This window comes from Xyrauchen texanus, chromosome 30, assembly GCF_025860055.1.
Source record: "Xyrauchen texanus isolate HMW12.3.18 chromosome 30, RBS_HiC_50CHRs, whole genome shotgun sequence".
NCBI classification, from domain to species: domain Eukaryota; kingdom Metazoa; phylum Chordata; class Actinopteri; order Cypriniformes; family Catostomidae; genus Xyrauchen; species Xyrauchen texanus.
Window position 1 is genome coordinate 29,568,285 of NC_068305.1, and position 21,476 is coordinate 29,589,760.

General features: G+C 38.0%; 1 protein-coding gene across 2 annotated transcripts in view; it reads right to left on the reverse strand.

Moving 5' to 3' along the window:
• The window catches only part of LOC127624433 (protein FAM102B-like), a 37,801-nt gene that overhangs the window by 11,392 nt on the left and 4,933 nt on the right, over positions 1 to 21,476 (reverse strand). For both annotated transcript variants that reach the window (XM_052099254.1, XM_052099253.1), the window contains exons 2-6: positions 7,335 to 7,455; positions 7,204 to 7,233; positions 5,514 to 5,630; positions 5,130 to 5,176; positions 2,975 to 3,078 (exon numbers count right to left, since the gene is read on the reverse strand). In XM_052099254.1, the coding sequence (XP_051955214.1) occupies positions 2,975 to 3,078; positions 5,130 to 5,176; positions 5,514 to 5,630; positions 7,204 to 7,233; positions 7,335 to 7,455 (419 nt within the window). The remainder of the gene's footprint in view (positions 1 to 2,974; positions 3,079 to 5,129; positions 5,177 to 5,513; positions 5,631 to 7,203; positions 7,234 to 7,334; positions 7,456 to 21,476) is intronic.

Consider the following 21,476-nt stretch of genomic DNA (forward strand, 5'->3'; position numbering starts at 1 on the left):
AGGACAATGCCTCTACATGTATTTCCTCAGTTAATGACTTCAAAGACTTTAACACTAAATATTATAGTTCATACAAAATATATATTTTTTAAACCACTAATAGTTCCAAAAATAAATAAATTAATATTGGCATTATATTCATAAATTTTCTGTTATAGCATAATTTCATATACAGCTGCTTTGAATCAATGCCTGTTGTGAAAAGCGCTATACAAATAAATTTGACTTGATAAACACAAAGTCAAACACACTTAAGCATTTGTTAAGAACAAATGTTATAAAATCTGTGTGCTGCTGCATTTGTGTTAACTCATTTTGATTCATTGCCAACACCTCACACACACACTTTGAAGGAGAAGTGTATAATTTCTGCACCAATATCGCAGTGGCCCTTTTGCAGGTAAGTTTGAATTTGGCTTAAGGCCTTGATATACTTCCATAGAAGTTCTTCATTCTTTGTTCAGGGGTATAAAGAAGTTCTAAACAGCTGAGCAATGCTATACTATTTAAATATGAAGATGCTGCATGTAAAACCTTCAAAATATGTTATCAATGACTTTATGCCTCATTCAGAGTAGAATTCACATGAGGTCAGTAAAAGAAGCTGTTTTAACCACTCAATGATGATTTAAAATAATATAGAGTTGAAGTCAGAAGTTTACATACACCTTAGCCAAATACATTTAAATTCTGTAAAATGAAATTCCTGCCATTTAATTGTAGAAAAAAAATTCCGTCTTAGGTCAGTAAGGATCACTACTTACATTTACATTTATGCATTTGGCAGACGCTTTTATCCAAAGCGACTTACAGTGCACTTATTACAGGGACAATCCCCGGAGCAACCTGGATTTAAGTGCCTTGCTCAAGGGCCCAACAGTGGCATCTTGGTGGTGGTGGGGCTTGAACCCCCAACCTCAGGGTCAGTAACCCTGAGCCTTAACCACTGAGCCACCACTTTATCTTTTCTGACACTACACTCAAAGCACTTACATCACATTGCCAGTGGATCAGAAGTTTAGATACACTTTGTTAGTATTTGGTAGCATTGCCTTTAAATTGTTTAACTTGGTTCAAACATTTTGGGTAACCTTCCACAAGCTTGTCACAATAATTTGCTGGAATTTTGGCCCATTCCTCCAAACAGAACTGGTGTAACTGAGACAGGTGTAGGCCACCTTGCTCGCACATGCTTTTTCAGTTCTGCCTACAAATTTTCTATCGGATTGATACCTAGACTTTGTTGTCCTTGAGCCATTTTGCCACAACTTTGGAGGTATGCTTGGGGTCATTGTCCATTTTGAAGACCCATTTGTGACAGAGCTTTAACTTCCTGGCTGATGTCTTGAGATGTTGCTTTAATATATCCACATCAATTTCCTTCCTCATCATGCCATCTATTTTGTGAATTGAACCAGTCCCTCCTGCAGCAAAGCACCCCCACAACATGATGCTGCCTCCCCCATGCTTCACAGTTGGGATGGTGTTCTTCAGCTTGCAAGCTTCACCCTTCATCCTCCAAACATAACAATGGCCATTATGGACAAACAGTAACATTTTAGTTTCAAGATCTTTGTCCCCATGTGCACTTGCAAACTGTAGCCTGGCTTTTTTATGGTGGTTTTGGAGCAGTGGATTCTTCTTTGCTGAGCAGCCTTTAAGTTTATGTCGATATAGGACTCGTTTTACTGTGAATATAGATACTTGTCTACCTGTTTCCTCCAGCATCTTCACAAGGTCCTTTGCTGTTGTTCTGGTATAGATTTGCACTTTTCGCACCAAACTACGTTCATCTCTAGGAGACAGAATGCGTCTCCTTCCTGAGTGGTGTGATGGCGGAGTTGTCGCATGGTGTTTATACTTGCGTACTATTGTTTATGAACATGGTACATTCAGGCATTTGGAAATTGCTGCCAAGAATGAATCAGTTGGTTCATTTGGAACACATTTTTTCTGCGGTTTTGGCTGATTTCTTTTGATTTTCCCATGATGTCAAATAAAGAGGCACTGATTTTGAAGGTAGGCCTTAAAACATGTCTACAGGTACACCTCCAATTCAGTACACCTCCTATCAGAAGCTAATTGGCTATTTGTCTAAAGGCTTGACATCATTTTCTGTAATTTTCCAAGCTACTTAAAGGCACAGTTAACTTGGTGCATGTAAACTTCTGACCCACTGGAATTGTGAAATAGTGAACTAAAAGTAAAACAACCTGTCTGTAAACAATTGTTGGAAAAATTACTTAGTAATTTAGAGTCATACACAAAGTAAATGTCCTAAACAGCTTGCCAAAACTATAGTTTGCTAAAATTAAATCTGAGCAGTGGTTAACAAATTAATGTAAATGTTATATGTAAACTTCTGACTTCAACCATGCAGTAGAAAATTTTTAATTTGTCTTGTCTACATTATGAATTCATGAAGCTAATGTGCTAACATGCTACATGCAGACATAATATGTGCTGGTTACACTCTGTTATTGTAATTTATTATGACACTAATACTATTGCAAAGATGAATGTATAAAAGTATTAATGTGCAGAAAAAAGATAAAACAATGATGATAGAGGCATATCTTACTTTAGACAGACGTGTGAATGGCTTTTGCTGCAGATGGCACATGAATGAATGGGCACTTGAGTATTTGATTCCTTTAGAAGACTAAAAAAAAAAGATCACATGACTTGGTCTTGGAAAATGTCTCTTAAGCGAACGATTGTACAGATGTAGGTACATTTGCACAAGCTCGCTAATAACTCTGCACATTGATGTGTTCATGTTGACCGAGTTCATCAGCCTCAAGGTAGGTGGAGCTCCAGGTCATACCTACCATTGACATGGACCACCAATACCAATGCAAAAACAACTTATTTTTTAGCAAGATTTTGTTCTAAATGACATCATACCAGTTCGTTCTTCGATTTTGTAGAAAGTATATCGAAGCCTTTTTTGGTTTGTGCACGAGATGATTACCTGAGAGGCTCAGAAAAGGTTTCTGTGTGTCTCCTCCTTTCCTCTCTTCCAGCAGACTCTCAGCATCACCCTGAATGCCTATCACTGTGGCAGTGGATGGAGGACTAGAGATACAGGCAGAATATTACATACAGATCCAATACAGTGACAGAATAAATATGGGGAGGCCACTTGTGAAACAAAAGAATGGGGGAAATCGTAATGCTCAATACAGCTACATGAAATTAAATCCTGGCTTCCAGTTAAAAGAGCAAATCACCTTTTTAATTATGTTTGTTTACAATTAAATTTTATTAACTAGCATTAATTGGTGCATCCTGAAAAACACAGCTTTAGCATAATTAAGTTAAAAAAAAGACACCACTGTTGTCAGATTTTGTTGCTGGTTTGAAATATTTTATTGAAGTGCAATCTTAACACTTCAATACTGAACACAAATCTGAACACTTTCGGTCATTCCCCAAATCAAGAACATAGGCGCTGTACTAAAAAAAAATCACATTAAACACTCTGGTAAACCCTGTAATCTGGTAAATGCTGTAATGCAAGTAAATCCCTATTTTTATCAAACTAAAATCATGTTAATATGTATAATGTTTACATCTTGCTATACTTTTGAAACAGAATTTTTTTTTAATGCGTAGCAATACACATTATGTCACTAATGCTGTTGATTAAGCTTAACTTGTGTTAAACCTGGATCATTCCTCTAAAGGGACTTTGACAGTGACCAACTGCAGAAGATAGCTTTTACCTATGCATCAAAAAGAAAGCAAGGAAGTGGATAAGTTGAAATATAAGCAACCCCAATTGACTGGTAATGCACAACTGGGCTAATGGAGACTGAAGAGAAAAAATAAAATAAAAATCAAGCCCAACATTTCCAAATGCGGAATTAAAGAACTGTACCAACTCAATCCACCTACTTACGGAGGTCTACAAGCAGCACCCCCCCGAATCCCAGAATACTATCCTCTCCTCCATGCTCCAACCCACACTAACGTTTTAGCAGGATTTTGTATTCATGCCCAGTGTGTGTGGGTGGACACTGTTGGTTTCCTCTTCGACTCAGTATGCAAATTTGTGTTTAAAGCTCTGATTCCCCAGAGCTCTCACTTACAATCTTCCCCAACACACACAGGTGCTTTCAGAGAAAATACTATACTAGCAGCCTCAAATCTCTGAGTGGCAAAGAACATTGTGGGTCCTCAGCTAAATCAAATTTTACAAAATTTAGATATGGTGGTGCAGAGGTAAAATAGCCCATTTAAAACCAAACTTTAATTTATCTCTCTCACTTTAATAGTGTCACCCACTATTCCCCAAAAACTTTGCTTTTGTGACCAGGATCGTGATATTTTGAAATGTACCTATTGCCAATGAGAAAATGGGTGAATGTGTGTCTTTTCGTTCACATAAAGTCAGAAAAAATAACATATGAATCCAAATGAACATGCATTTATACTAAAAAATTACTACAAAAGATTTAGAAGAGAGTAGTTTTTTGAGATTTACGATTATACTGTAAATCACTTTCACGAATCAGCCCCCAAATGTACTCATCATACTTCAAGGCATCCAGCAAGATCTTGATCCAGTTGTAATCCTCTTTGAGGTGCATCGAGTGAGTCAGGGGAAGAGAAACAATTGTCCCTCTTACCTGCCAGAGATGTTTTTTGCAGTGCTTGCAGGTAAAATGAGGTGCCCAGGGTTTGTCTTGATCCCCCACAGGCATGCTGAAATATGCCTTCCACGGAGTACTTTTTTTGCTCGTCTTGATAAATTGGCCGCAGACATAGCAAAATGCGTCTGCCGGATGCTTGGAGAATCTTGATGCCAAAATGCAGATATGTATCCACTATTGACAGCTGGAACTAAACTGAACTGGTGGGCTTAAGGCCCCTGTATTCATACTACCATTTATATTACTGGAATGTTCTGGAAATGTTCTGGAAAATAGGTCAATTTCAAAATATCTCTGTCCTGGTTACAAAAGCAAAGTTTGAGGGGAATAATAGCCATTTTCTATACTTTTGAGGCATAAGCAATTAGGAAATAACACTTACTATCCAGGAACCAAAAAAACAAAACCTAAAAAACTATTTGTTACACAGTGTTATAATGTATTCAAAAAGCATTGCAAAGTAATACTCACGTTTTGAAACAAGGGTCCCCAGACATTAACTGTGTGCTAATAATCACCTGCAGGTAGAGACAAATGACAACATAAACGTATAAAACACTGGATTGAAAGCCACATAATTTGAGGTTTAACTGTCCATTACCTAAACGTGTTGGGCGAGTTACGTGACAAATGTTAATACTTGATGTGTTGTTAATACGTTTTACGTATAGGATCACATTTATACCTTGCAAACATAAACATTTTATTGTCTGTGATATTACATGCTGTGCATTGAATTATTTTGCTGCAAATCCTGCTGATTTAAACTCATTCATTTTAAACCGATCATTATTGACAAGCTTGTCCTGACAAGAAAAATGGAAGATCCTGAAAGAATCCTGAACATTTCTATACCTTAAGGATGGAGTTGTCTTGCCTAGTGTTCTTGGTGTCATAACCTTCCAGCAGACACCTGCGTGTGGTGCTACCTGACCCCGCAAACTCTGCCAGATTGAGATCAGCAAAACCTAGCTATACAGAGAACAAGAGCAATACATTGTCAGGGCTGAAATACAATTTTATCTTACTTACGCCAATAGCAAAACATAAGGTGTCACGAAAGGCACTGATGCTTCAAAGCTTCAAGCTGAACTAAAAGCTTTTATGAACACAAGTGCACCGGAAACATACTGTATGAGCACATACACTAATAGAATTGGATACAAACACCATGTTCTCAAGAGAGATCTATTTTAAACAGTTACTTTTGCCATTAATATTTTACAATCTTTTGCCTTGTCTACTTGATGAATTACCAATCCCTTACATTTTCCAACCACGAAGAGTAAATGGGTAGTTGGCAAATAACATGGACATGAACAACGATTTGAGGTTCAAATGGATATGGGAAGTTTTATATGTAATGTAGATGCTGTGACTAGTCACAATTTCTTGTAAGATTCTCACCATTTAGCTTTTTTTGCAGTTCACTTAACCCTTGTTGTTTTCTGGTCATTTTGACCCAGACGACTTATTTTTTTTTTTTTACTTAATCCAATTGGAATAAAGTTTCTTAACTTTGTTCACATATAGTATCTGAAAACACCAAATAATTGGACCATTTTCTTTTCAAGATCATTCCAATCCTTTAGATGAACACATACTGTATGTGGATGTGTGCTTGCACACATACAACATACACACACAAACACACACACTCAATGTCTTTTGTGCATCGTTTACATGTACATGCTGAGGAAAATTTCAAGATATACTTATCATATTACTGGATGTTGCATTTGGGCTAGTTTGAATCGGGAAAGTCTGTTTTAAGTTAGAATATGTAATTGTCTATGTTATATGCATGTTTCAGGATTTAATAAAGAAAAACATGACAAAAAGCCAATCCTGTTTATTATATTTACGTGTGTCAGTGGGACACTGACTTTCATACACTAATACTCACTGCAGTTTGGACTCTGAGTGAAACACATTTGCTCATTACAATCTACAAACTGAGACCTTTACAATGATATAACACATGGCTATCTCGTCTTTTTTATGTTTTTTTCCAACTCTGAATGTAATTGTTTTGAAAACAAATTTGAAAATTAAACAGAACAGGTCTTATTTGTCAGCAAATAAAAAAAAAAAAAATTAAGAATTGGTAGGATCAGCTATATGCATTGAAAAGACTAGATTCTAAGCTTTACAATAACACCTATTTTGTTCAGATCAAGCAAGTGGTTCTTAATTTTTTATGTAATTATAATAATTATTTTTTGTTTTCTGTGCCCCCCACTGACCTTGTATAACCTCATTTTTTTCTTTATATCAATTAAAATATATATTTTGTCAAATATGTTCAAAAAGGAGTACACAAAATGTAATAATTACTAAAAAAAAGAGGTTGATAAAAAGTTGAAATGCAAAACAGTTTTCATGTAGACTCTCAATTCATTTCAGGCCATAACTGCATGATTAAAAGAATTGGCAAAATGCTGTTTAAAATAAGTTCATCAAGTATACCTTTTCACACTGCAAGACAATGCTGTGACTGCTCGAATACAGCTGGTTAAGTCAATGAAAGGGAAGGATAATTTACCTTTGCATAAGTCTTTCCACCTTTCAGTTCCTGTTAAAAAAAATCAAATCATTATCACCATTTTAGCTCAAAACATTTTAATGGTTTTTATTGTAGACAAAAATGTGTGCACAGTACAGGAGTGTTTGTACCTTTCTGACTGAAACTCGACACACACAGGGGTCAAGGATTCCAGTTCCAGCATTAGCGCTCATTTTACAGGGGAAGGAGAATCTCTTTCTCCAGTGTACACAGTTTGCCTGAACCGTCTCCCTGTCAAACACATAAATACACACCAGGTCTTTACATTTGACATTTTTATGCATATAGTAGACACTTTAACCCAAAGCCACTTAGTTCCACATCACATCAGTTTGTGTGTTCCACGGAAATCGAATCCATGACCTTGTCATTTCTAGCACTCTAATACCAGTTAAGCTAATTCGAGGAGCCCCTTAATAGAATCCAGCCATGGAGTCAGTTTCATCCAAACAGTATGAACACTCTTCCAAACAATTACATAAATAATTTTATGGTTTCATTTTTGGGTGAACTATCCCTTTAAAGAGTCTGACTCAAATTCTGTGGTTAATTAGAGCCTGGAGTCAAAGTGCCATACGGAAAACTAGAAGTTTAATTAATTTCCCATCTGAAAATGGCCCTCCCTGTGCAGGAGGTGTTCTACTCTCTAATTAGACAGATGTTTGCAGACAGGACAGATGAGTGAGACCCAGTGGGCTTTTGGAGAGATGCAGAAATATATTATAACCTTCAGGTAAACTGTGATGCCAATACCACACATTTACTGTAGCAGAGTAAACACTATACACAGGGCTCAATGCTAAGAATTTTTTTCTACTGGCCCGGTTGGGCCAGTGCTTCAGATTTTTACTAGCCCTGCCAAAATTTTCACTCACCCCAACACAAAAATTACAAATAGCTGTTTTTACCATCATGGCTTTAAATCATATATCAGAAGATACATATTTTTTACATATCTTATGATTTTAATACAATGTCCTGGGAAGCTCAGCTAGTAAAGAAGATGACAACCAGCCCTGGAGTCGTGAGTTCAAATCCAGGGAATGCTGAGTGCTCAGCCATGTCTCCTAAGCAACCAAATTGGCCCAGTTGCTAGGGAGGGGAGAGTCACATGGGGTAACCTCCTCATGGTCACAATAATGTGGTTCTCACTCTTGGTGGGGCGTGTGGTGAGTTGTGTGTGGATGCCGTAGAGAATAGCGTGGGCCTCCATGCACGCTTAGTCTCCGCAGTAACACACTCAACATGCCACATGATAAAATAAGCGGATTGATGGTCTAAGACGTGGAGGCAACTGAGATTCTTCCTGCACCACCCAGATTGAGGAGAGTCACTATGCCACAACGAAGACTTAGAGAGCATTGGGAATTGGGCATTCCAAATTGGAGAGAAAAGGGGAGTGTGGCAGGGCAGAGTGCGGGGCCGGGTCTTGATCATACACACCCGGTCCCTTATCAGGCTAATCAAGCCTCCAAGAGGGATAAAGGACGACTGCGGAGGATTGTGCAGGAGAGAGATTAGCCTGATAAGGGACCAGGTGTATATGATCACGTCCCGGCCCCGCACTCCACCCTGCCACAAACCCACTTAATTAATTTCGTAGTGCAACATTTTAAGTATCCCCACACATTCAGTGTTCACAGTGCGCAAAATCCCCACATTTTCTGTGTTTACATGTTGGTGAAAATTGGTAATCCACACATTGGAACACAAGAAATCAACAGTTTCTTTCTATAGGACTGAAAATCCATGGCTCTCCGTGCATATGTCTCATCATCGTTTAACATGCATGTGCTCTCATAAAGGGACAGAGCGCTAGTTTTATTCCCACGTAAAAATAAAAAAAAACAATGAAGCGCTGAATGTGCTTAGTAAACTTTGTTAAACCCCAGTTATACACGTGTCTGGAAATCACGAGCTGCTCAATATCCAAAATGTAAGTATACATTTAATTAGGTAATGTTTCAAAACGTAAAAACATGAATTTCGACATGATAATGCTGTTTGATATGAAAAGAAGCAAGATCACTATGGCTATTAGGCTATTAAATTCAGAGCTGTTCAGCTACAGGGTGAAGATGAATATTTGAAACGGTCTACTTCATATCATCCTCATAAAACACCTGTTTCATGTCTCATTTCTGGACCATACAGGTATTTTTGTATAGCAGTCAGTGTTGGTCTTGTTTGGGTTGTCTGATTTCATGTTATAAACACATTGTTAATTCACAGATTAGGCCTAATATCTACCTACTGTATATTACACATCACAACCGATTTAGTAGCAAGTCTGTTCGCTCAGCCAATAATCAAATCTTTAACTCAGTGAATAATCTTTGATTCTTCTTGTGAAAACATTACACATGGGCAAAAGTTGCATGACAGCATGACTAAACGGGTGACCGAAAACCCATCATCTCCTCCACTGAACTCTTGGCTTAAAACCCCATGTGTAAATGGCAGGACAGCTGAGGTTAATATGATGCATTTATGAATTTATATCTGTAAAGTGCACATATGGGGCATATATCATATTTTGCAAATTATAAATGTGATTAAGTTTTAGGGGAAATTTTATTATTTTTTATTTCCCTGTGGAGGGAGATAAAAAGGCTAATCAGGCTAATCTCTCTCCCGCACAATCCTCCGCAGTCGTCCTTTATCCCTCTTGGAGGCGTGACTAGCCTGATAAGGGACCGGGTGTGTATGATCACGACCCGGTCCCGCCCTCCGCCCTGCCACAGGGTTTTTTTTTCTTGCTATTTTCTACACATTGGTAATAGCTGCTGCTAAGACACTTGGAAAAGAGCCAGGACAGTGCTAGGAGAGTGCGTTCGTTGTCTGCACAATCTTGAGCATGCAAATGACTGTGCCTTGGCACAATCAGTATATTATGCATTTGCACGTCTTTGCAAGTTCAATATATCACGCTCGATCCTCGGTTAGAAGACTTTGTTCACGCTGTGTAATTTTTGTGCACTCTCGCTTGTTGTTTGCTTGCACTAATGTTAAAAATGCAGCACTGGCACAATCGGGCAAGTGACAGTTCAAGCAACTAGCCAAAATCTCTCACACTGGCCCCGGGCCATCGGGCAGTCCTTATTGTCGAGCCCTGATACAGCAGGTGTCTTCCACATTTTTCAGGCCAAGTGTCACTTGGTCGGTAGAGAGGAGAAGGGACCCCCTGTTACATATTGTACAAAATCGGGGGTTGAGTTAGTCTATTAAAAAATAATATGGTACCATATTATTGTATGGACATCCTTTATGAAGTTTACATAGCAAAGCCTTTAAAATAATCAAAAATGTACAACTTTTTTGACATGAGGATCAAAGACACAAAGACCAAACGTTTTCTACATGCACATTTTCACGGTGGGCTACATGCATGCCCCTATAGCTGGATTAGATTAGATTTATGGCTGACCTGTACATAAACCTTACATAAATACCCCCAACAAGTCCCCTCATTCTTACCATATTCTGTCATCTCCTAACAGTCTACAATTACATCAATGGGAAACACAGCCAAAATAACACAATCACAAACAGCTGGGGAGATTCCCTACTGTAAGTCTTGTGCTTTGTGCGGAGCGAGTCACTGGATGAAAAAAGCGGCTTCAGCCATTAAACAGAATAACCCACAGCTGGATGAAAACCCTCAACTCTATGTGATTCTGTCAACATAGCAGCAGGGGAGAGTGACTTCTATAAACAATACTAGAATGTTTTTCCTCCCAGCGAAAACCCCCAATGACAGGCTGATTCTATGGAAATAAACCGTGTGAGACTAACAACAAGATGACATATCAAGGAAACAAAAGCCTGCTCAGCTAATTCATAATTGCTAAAATACTCGTAATATCATCCACTTTTAATTTGTAGTAGATGGAGAGTGAAATTACCCTGTTGTGTGTCAACAGACCTCAGATATTTTTTGAGAATACCCGCTTTAGAAATGATCTGGATTGAAGAGCTAAAGAACTCGGCTCCTTGAAATCCACCTGCCTGTTACATTATAATGACATGCAATCCAACTAAATTGAGCCCTTAAAGTGCATATTACAAATAGACAAAATAATCGTCATAGTATGGCATTAAACCCTTTTTACTTCTGCAATTTGATGTATTTAAGAGTTGAAACAGAATGTTCAACAAGAAAAAAAAAATAGTAAGGGGTGCAAGTTGTGAAGAGAGTTGTTTTCAGCTGTACAGGCAGTAATACAGTAAAGAGGAATTCATATTTTATAAATTTCATCCTCCAACCCAAACCTCGAATCGCGCTCATCACTGATTATACGAACGCAATTACATCCTAGTTTCAACGCAGTATTTGAACCCGCTGACAGTCAAGCCACAGGTGAAGTTAAACACGCTGGAGTTGATGCAATGAAGTCTGATAGGAGATGCCTCTTGTCAGTGGGTCTGCATAATGTAGCCGATCCTAGGTTATCAGAAGTAGTACTAGGTACTAGTAAAAACACTACTCGAATATTGCAATTTGATTTACTTTGGTTCCTTTGCCTGCCGTACAACAATGCCACTGCTTCTCTGAACTAAATCTTGCTGTTAAATTCAGTGCATTGGTTGACACTGTAGATGCACGGTGTTGACATGTTGTTAAAGAAATAGTTCACTCAAAAAATAAATGTTTTGTCATTATTTAAAGTTATTATATTTCTTCAGAATTCTTGGAATGTTTGCTTCCATGTGTGAGTGCAAATGTTTTTTTTTGTTGTTTTTTTTATCTAGTTAAAAAACGTTGTTTATGCTTATTAGTGATCATTTTTTCATAAGAAAAACAGATTCAAAGTTTAAAGGTTGATCAATTATTTGCTTTTTTATATACAGCACACAACTACAAAATTATTCAAAATGACTCCTTATAACCTTCCCTACAAAGCATTTATGATGTGAAAACACAAAGGGCATAATTAATTCAGTAATGTTAGGTGCTAATGGCTTTCATTACAAGTGCAAATAAAAACAATTTATCATATTTGCTCTCATTATCTTCCTGGAAAAACAATACTGTTTTTTTGTTTTCATTGGATGATCAGAAACCATTAGTGTAGCTTGCATGTGCTGGAGTCATTATTGTTCTCACAGGAATGAGCCATTAAATCTTAGTGATAGACCTTATGCCATGATGGGCTACATACTTGTTCATAAAATGATTTTAATAGACCACCATAACCATCAATATAGCCCATAACTATAAAGTTTGAGAAGAGTGCTACAGTGCTGTGAAAAATGATTTGCCCCCATCATGATTTCTTCAGTTTTTTTTTGTATATCTCAGTGCTCCAGACTATGACTAAAATGGCCGCAAATGTGACCAAAAATAAATGGATTGCAACAATCGTCTAAAATCTAGTCACCACTGGCGACAGTCGGGATGTGTGATTTCATATGCAGTTTCGTCAGATATCATCTTGAGAGTTATTGAAAACATCTTTTCACCATTTCTGTTGATAATATGAGCTTGCTTGCTGCACGCAACAACAAACACAGCGCAAGCCATGATGTCTGATTCGTGAACAAATTACTCTTTTGAACCAAGTCTTTATAATGAATCACCCGACAAGAGCTTGTTTAAACTCAGGAGCTCAGGTTAGCAGTTTGAATTTGCAGCACTTTCTCAGCAAATCAGTCATCAGTGAGTTCACAACTGGAAGCTCAGACATTTAAAAAAAAGGTAATCCCATGTGTATGTTGGGCTTGTTTATAATGAAAAGTCACATGTTATGTACCAATTTTTTTTTATCCTGGTTATTATATATTTGTATAGGAGTAGCACAATAAACTGCATCTGAGATTTCATTCAAATTGCACTATTGTAGTCTTTGTGTCTATATATATTATATAAGTCTAATTATATATATATATATATATATATATATATATATATATATATATATATATATATATATATATATATATATATATTCTTCAAACTACATGTCTTGTGACCACTTTTCCAATCATGTGTCCACGCATGTAAAGTTGAGGTATATTTCAAAATGACTAATACCCCTGAAATTGCTGACCCTCCCGGCACATACAACTCAGTAGTATGGGACTATTATGGTTATCCAGTGGAGTATAGGGATGGCAAACGTGTCGTAGACAGAACACATATAAATTGCCGTCTTTCACAAAACTTCCTCAGGTGACAACAAAACATCAAATATGAACACGCATATCAGAAGACATCATCCCGACATTTATCTAAGCGGTACACGGAAGAAATCTCAACATCAGCAAGTTACTCTTCCAAATGCCTTTCAAATGGAGTTACCAGCCAACTCCGACCGTGCTCAAAATATTACCAATGCAATCGGCGCTTTCATTGCCCTGATTATGTGCCCCTTTTCAGTTGTTGAAAACAACGGACTCAAAAATGTTCTCCGCGTGCTGGAACTCATATGTAGTGCCAAGCCGACCGCATTTCACCCAAAACGTGTTGCCTAAACTTTATGACGAAGGTTAAACTACAGGAGGAGTTGAATAATGCCAAATTCAGTGCATTGACTACAGATGGGTGGACGTCCCGTTCAACAGAAAGCTACATGACCGTTACCGCGTACTATATTACGGACAATTGGGTAATTTCAAATCCTGTAATCCAGACTCGAAAGTCTACGAAAGTCACACTACTGAACATTTGTCAGAGATCCTACAAAAAGTTATAGCGGAATGGAGAATTGGCAGACCAAACGCCCGTATCCCTGAGACAAAACAATGCCATGAACGCGGTTGAAGCTGCCGCATTTCCACCCACATTCGATGCGCATACTCTAAATCTGCCATCACAGAAGGGAATGAGTGTTAAACAGATGTCCTGGCTTTTAAGCAGGGTGAGAAAAGGGTTAACTTTTTTTCCCCATCGAAGCTCTACAAGGCTCGACAATAAGGACTGTCCGATGGCCCGGGGCCAATGTGAGAGAAGTTCGGGCCAGTTGCTAGAACTGTCACTTGCCCGATTGATTGATTGACATACACAATGCTTCATGGGATTGTAGTTTATGCTCTCATAAATGATGCTGAGTACACAGTCTTGTAGCTTTTACTTTTTGTATGATGTAGTATTATACATGCAGAAGAATTTAAACAACATGATTTGAATCTATGAAAAACCCAACCTTTTTAATCCTGGAATTCTTCAACATCATAAACTAACAGACCAAGCATCAACCGATCTGCATTTAAGACGTTAGTGTTAGAAGCCAACGAACGAGAGAGTACAAAAAATACACGGAGTGAACAAAGTCTTCTAACCGAGCACTCGGAGACGAGAGAGCGTGAATATATTTAGCTTGCAATGACGCACGAGTGCATAATATGCTGGAAGCGGCGAGGAACAGCCTGTTGAGAGCGCTCTCCTAGAACTGTCCTCACTTGCAGCCTTCGCGTTTTTAGGCCTTTTTTTTTTTTTTAGAAGGGCTTCAGCCCCCTAAAATTATGTAACTTTGCAATCAGCACGTAACTGTTCTAAACAGCTGCAGCCGCAACACTGCACTTATTTGAATCGTGAGGCACTTTGGTTGCTTTTCCCACATATATAGACTGACTGTAGTGTGAGCCAATAGCATAGGTGTGGGCTGTGACGGAGCATATCATTGGTTTGAGCCATTGAACAAATACGCCCCATTTCCACAGTCAATTCATGAATGAGCGAGGATCAGCGTCTTATTATGACCGATTGACAGAGGAGGCATGTCGCTCGTTTAGTTCGGTAATCCCGTTTAACAAGGAGAGAAAGGAGCTGGATTAATAAACAGTAAACGTGACTAATGATATTACAATGACATCAGGACGTAATTAAAACTTGTAATTATTTTATACTATGTAATGTATGTAATTACTTATACCTGGCTGCTATAACTGCCATGTGTTATGTTTACATTTGTCATATTTATAAAGTGTCATCTTTTTGCACTACTCAGATGACAAATGTGTACTGGTCAGCACTGCACTGTCTCTTACTGTGCCTATTGTCCTGTTCCTTTTAGTAATTTATTGTACTGTCCTGTACTTGTTTGCACGTGCACTTTATGTAGAAATGTTATTTAGTCTGTGTAGTCTCTTGTGGTTCTGTGTTTGTCCTATGTTGTTTTTTTGTAGCACCATGTTCCTGGAGGAACGTTGTCTCGTTTCGCTGTGTACTGTACTAGCTATGGTTGAACGACAATAAAAACCACTTGACTTGACTTTCAGGTTATGTCGTCTTTTTTGTATATTCCTTGATGGTCATGCACAGCAGTTCACAAAATTATATGCTTTGTTGTCATTTGCAGGGAAACACAAGATATTTAAACACTGATAAAGTCTCTTAGTAGACACACTGGTTTGAATAAAGTATAATTAGACTTGTTTTGGCCTCTGTGCTTAATCAATGGTTTAATGGGTAATGGTTTAATAAAAATTTATTTATTTATTTCTTACATACACACTGGTGGCCAAAAGTTTGGAATAATGTACAGATTTAGCTGTTTTGGAAGGAAATTGGTACCTTTAATTCACCAAAGTGGCATTCAACTGATCACAAAGTATAGTCAGGACATTACTGATGTAAAAAACAGCACCATCACTATTTGAAAAAAGTCATTTTTGATCAAATCTAGACAGGTCCCATGTCCAGCAGCCATCACTCTAACGCCTTATCCTTGAGTAATCATGCTAAATTGATAATTTGATACTAGAAAATCACTTGCCATTATATCAAACACTGCTGAAAGCTATTTGGTTCATTAAATGAAGCTTAACTAAACAAGAGGAAGTACATCAGAATCTCTAGTTTGGGAAATAGATGCCTCACATGTCCTCAGCTGTCAGCTTCATTGAATTCTACCTGTTCAACACCAGTTTCATGTACAACAGTAAAGAGAAGACTCAGGGGTCTTCAAGAGTCACTTTTGAAACAGAAAAGCAAAAAGAAAAAGGGCTTTGTTAGAGTGGGCAATGAAACAGACATTGGACAACAGATAATTGGAGTGTTATGGCTATTAACCCCATTGAGCTTTTGTAGCATCAACTAGGCTGTAAGGTGTGTGAGAAGTGCCCAACAAGACCATATCTATAACAAGTACTACAGGAAGCATTGGGTAAAATGTCACCTGAGTATCTGGACAAACTGACAGCTAGAATGCAAAGGATCTGCAAATCTGTCATTGCTGCACATGGAGGATTTTTTGATGAGAACTCTTTGAAGTAGTTTAAGAAGTTCTGAACATTTGTTTCAAATTGTAATAGTACCACTTATATATATATATATATATATATGTAAGGGATAATCCACGGCTAGCCATGCATTAAAGGATTTTAATGCACGACGTAGAGGCTAAGAACCACCCGACGCTAAGCGGATTATCCCGCTTATACCACGGTTATTTGCCAAGTTAAAAATAAGTTAAAGCTGTAACTGATGTTAATTTTGTAAAAATAATGTAATTATATATATATATATATATATATATATATATATATATATATATATATATATATATATATATATATATATATATATATATATATAAAAGATTATTTAGCTTTGCACAATATTTTTAAGCCATGATGTATCAGCTATTTTTCATTTTTGTTTTGGGGCCAGTGAAAATTTTGGCAGGGCAAGTCTGAAGCACTGGCCCGATCGGGCAATTAGAAAATAATCCTTAGCGTTGAGCCCTGCACTACAGCGGCAGCAGTGTTAAAGACAAAACAAGTAATGCTCCAACTTCCTTCACATAAGCTAATGCAAGATGTACCGACCAGGTGGAACTCAAGCCACGACATGCTTGAGCACTACCTAGAACAGCAGGCTGCTGTTTTCTCTGCACTTACTGATAGGAGTGTTAAGAGGAACATCATAAAGACATTGTTACTTTGTCCGATGATGACATGAAAGTGGCTGAGGATGTGGTTTGGGCTCTTAAACCACTCAAAATGGTGACAACTATCATGAGCACTGACCAGCTGCCAACAGTTTCAATGATAATGCCACTGAAACACACAATCTTGGCATCCATGAGGCACAATGACTCTGATACAACAGATGTGAATGATGTCAAAACTGCCATTGCATCTGACTTCCAAGAAAGATACTCTGATACTGACACAACACTAACTCAGTTCCTTAATGTGAGCACTGCACTTGACCCACGTTTCAAAACACTGCCTTTTCTGGGTGAGACCACCCGTGGCATGATCTTCAGGAGCCTGATTAACAGTATTCTGGAAGACTGTCAACCACAGGTATTTGTTAAATAGTTTCAATCTAAACAGAATTTATTTAAATAAAATGCTGTGAAAAGCACCATGCAAATCAGTTTTATTTTAATTAAATTTCAGCAATTAACTATAGCCAGATGATAAAAGCTTTAACCATGAGAAACGTTAATCAGTTTTAGGCAGTTTTATTTATGTTTTTTTTTCTGGATTTCCATATTGGATACTTAAGTGTAATAATATCTGACATCATATTGCAATTGTGTTTGTCTTTGATAGGCCCAGGCCTCCAGAGAGGAGACAGAGGAGCAATCAGTGGTGGCATCTGGAAGCAGTGACTGTCCTCCAGCAAAAAGAGCACCAATCACTGAACTGTTTGGAAACTTCTTTTCAGCAGAACAGGCACCACCACCAACCAAGCCCTTGTCTCAAGTGGTGGAGGAAGAGGTGCAGAATTACAAGGCAGTGCAGAGCCTCCCAGTGGAGTCAAATCCACTTATGCGGTGGAAGGACAATGAGAGCCAGTTTCTCCATTTAGCAAAGTTGGCGAAACGTTACCTTGGAATCCCAGCCACATCTGTCCCCAGTGAGAGGTTTTCTCCACTGCAGGGGACATCGTCACAGCACAGAGAGCAAGCCTCACCTGACACTGTGGACATGTATGATGGTGTTCCCAAAGAAAAACTTTAAACTTACTTGAATTATGTTTACACAGAAATGTTGTTATTATTTAGTTTTGTTTAATTCTGAAGAGTACTGTTCACAAAGAGAAGTTATTTACTTAGTTAATGGATTACAGCACAGACAGCAGGCCAGTTACCTCAGAGTGTGGAAGAGAATTTAACTGTTAATTATTGCTATTTAATGATTTCCCTTACAGTGTTAGTTTATTAGTTTAACAGTTAATCTTGTTATTTAGAGTTCAAGTAAGTCTAGGTAATTATGTTATTCATATCCTGTTCTTCTAGTGTTACAAATTGTTGAACTTATTGGAGGTGTGATTTTGTGTATCGTTACAGCCCTATTTTTAACAATCTACATCCAGCAATTCTGTGATGTGGCAACTAAAACAGCCATTTGGCTCTTAAATGTTTCAATTTATGAACCAATGGCTCCTTAGTCATTTTTGTTAGTCTGGAGCCCTGTATCTCATACTAAATTGTTTCAAAATTCAAACAAAATCTAACATAAAAAAAAAGCAATCTAAGTAAACACAAAATACCGTTTTTAAATGATAATGTTATTTATTAAAGCAAAAAAGTTATCCAATATCAACTGGGCCTGTGTGAAAACGTATTTGCCCCCTTATAGTCAATAAATCTCAAAATCTATGAAACTGTGTTCATAATGGGGTTCAGCTGGACTAGACACACCAGGTCTGATTACTGCCAGCCCTGTTCAATCAAATCAATACATAAATAGAACTTTTTCAGCAGCATGAAGTTGGCTAAAAGGTCTCTCCCAGTAGCACACTGTCAAGGTCGAAAGAAATTCCAGAAATTATGAGAAAAAAAAAGTGACTGAAAAACACAGTGAGAGAATAGAGAAAATGGAGAAAAGTTGGCACAGAAGAGAACTTTCCCAGAAGTGGCCCACCTTCCAACATTCCTCCAAGAGCACAACAATGACTCATCCAGGAAGTCACAAAAAAGTCAAGGACAACATCCAAGGAACTGCAAGCTTCTCTTTCATCAATAAAGGTCACTGTTCATGACGCCACTATCAGAAAGACACTGGCCGAAAATGACATTTATGGAAGTGTGGCGAGGCGAAAACCACGGTTTCACCTGAATTATGCAGCACCAAAGCAAAGGATTAAGTCCACCTCTGAATGGCTCAAAAGAAGCTAAATTTAAGTTTTAGAGTGGCCTAGTCAAAGTCTGACTAGAACCAAATTGAGATGCTGTGGCAGGACCTTAAATGGGCAGTTCATGTTCGGAAACCTCCAAAGAGGCTGAACTAAAGCAGTTCTGCAAAGAGAATGGCCAAAATTCCATCACATAGTTGTGAAATTCTGATCTCTAGTTATCTGAAATATTAGGTTGCAGTGGTTGCAGCTATTAAGGTAAAGGAGTCAGTTAGTTTTTCACATGGGTGATGTAGATGTTGGTGTTTGAGAACTGTATTTTGTGTTTACTCAGGTTGCCTTTGCTTTATGTTATACCTCGTTTGAAGATCCAAAACAAATTAGTATGAAAAATCCACAAAAATAGAAGAAAATAGGAAGGGGACAAATACTTTTTCACAACATTATGTATAACTACACAAGCCACTAGTCTAATTTCCATATTTGGAATATATGCTGTTGCCATGGAAAACACAGCCAAGTGAATGAGAGCAGGAGTGATTTGGTTTAGTGTGCTCCTTTTCTGCTCCCTCAGGATGTCTGCAATAGAATAGGATTTCTTCAAAATAATCATCACAGGCGGATAGAGGCGATCTCACACCTGGAGGGAGAATAAACTCACAAACTTTAGACACTCTCTGTAAACTGCATAACTAAATAGCAAAGGACTGATGTTCAAACTAGACCTTCTAAGATGCTATGGCGCTGGTCTACAGGCTCTCTCTCTGTTTGGATGAATAAGCTACTTGCTGATGTATTGTGGGAGAGTTGCTCTGAGGGAAATTTGTCATTATGGTGAAGTTTGACAGCCCATTTTCACTGCCTGACACATTAATGTTTAACCGTGGGAAGCCTTTGTAGTGCTGAGCTCCAAAAGAGAGTGAATGACAAACGGTACAGCAGGGCATAGAAAGAGTTTGTGATGTCTCTACTGAGAAGGAAGAGAGAATTTTAGAACAATCGATTTCATACACAAATGCTTTTTTTCTTGCTGGGTACTAATGTTGTACTGTTTGATACCACTGCGCCTACAGATATTCTTCAGAAAACTGCCTCCTGGAATTAATTATTAGGTGTTTTTTTCTTTATGAAGGGCATATTTATTTTTTACATAAAATGTCTTTATTTATTTATATCTATCAGTAAAAAAAATAAATAAATTAAATTAAATATATATATATATAAGAATTTGAACAATAATAAAGGAATTAGAACACTACTGTCCATGCCTTGCCCTGAAGTATTTCAAGTAGCTGCATTTTCATAAACCAGAACTGTCAAAATAAAATGACAAGCACATACATTGAGTCGCATCAGAACAAATAACTTATGTGTAAAAACTGAAAATAAACAATGAGGTGTCATTACCTGATCTTCATAAGGCTCTAAATCTAATATACAGTGAGGAAAATAAGTATTTGAACACCCTGCTATTTTGCAAGTTCTCCCACTTAGAAATCATGGAGGGGTCTGAAATTGTCATCGTAGGTGCATGTCCACTGTGAGAGACATAGTCTAAAAAAACAAATCCAGAAATCACAATGTATGATTTTTTAACTATTTATTTGTATGATACAGCTGCAAATAAGTATTTGAACACCTGAGAAAATCAATGTTAATATTTGGTACAGTAGCCTTTGTTTGCAATTACAGAGGTCAAACGTTTCCTGTAGTTTTTCACCAGGTTTGCACACACTGCAGGAGGGATTTTGGCCCACTCCTCCACACAGATCTTCTCTAGATCAGTCAGGTTTCTGGGCTGTCAGCTGAGAAACACGGAGTTTGAGCTCCCTCCAAAGATTCTCTATTGGGTTTAGGTCTGGAGACTGGCTAGGCCACGCCAGAACCTTGATATGCTTCTTACAGAGCCACTCCTTGGTTATCCTGGCTGTGTGCTTCGGGTCATTGTCATGTTGGAAGCCCCAGCCTCGACCCATCTTCAATGCTCTAACTGAGGGAAGGAGGTTGTTCCCCAAAATCTCGCAATACATGGCCCCGGTCATCCTCTCCTTAATACAGTGCAGTCAGCCCTGTCCCATGTGCAGAAAAACACCCCCAAAGCATGATGCTACCACCCCCATGCTTCACAGTAGGGATGGTGTTCTTGGGATGGTACTCATCATTCTTCTTCCTCCAAACACGGTTAGTGGAATTATGACCAAAAGGTCTCATCTGACCA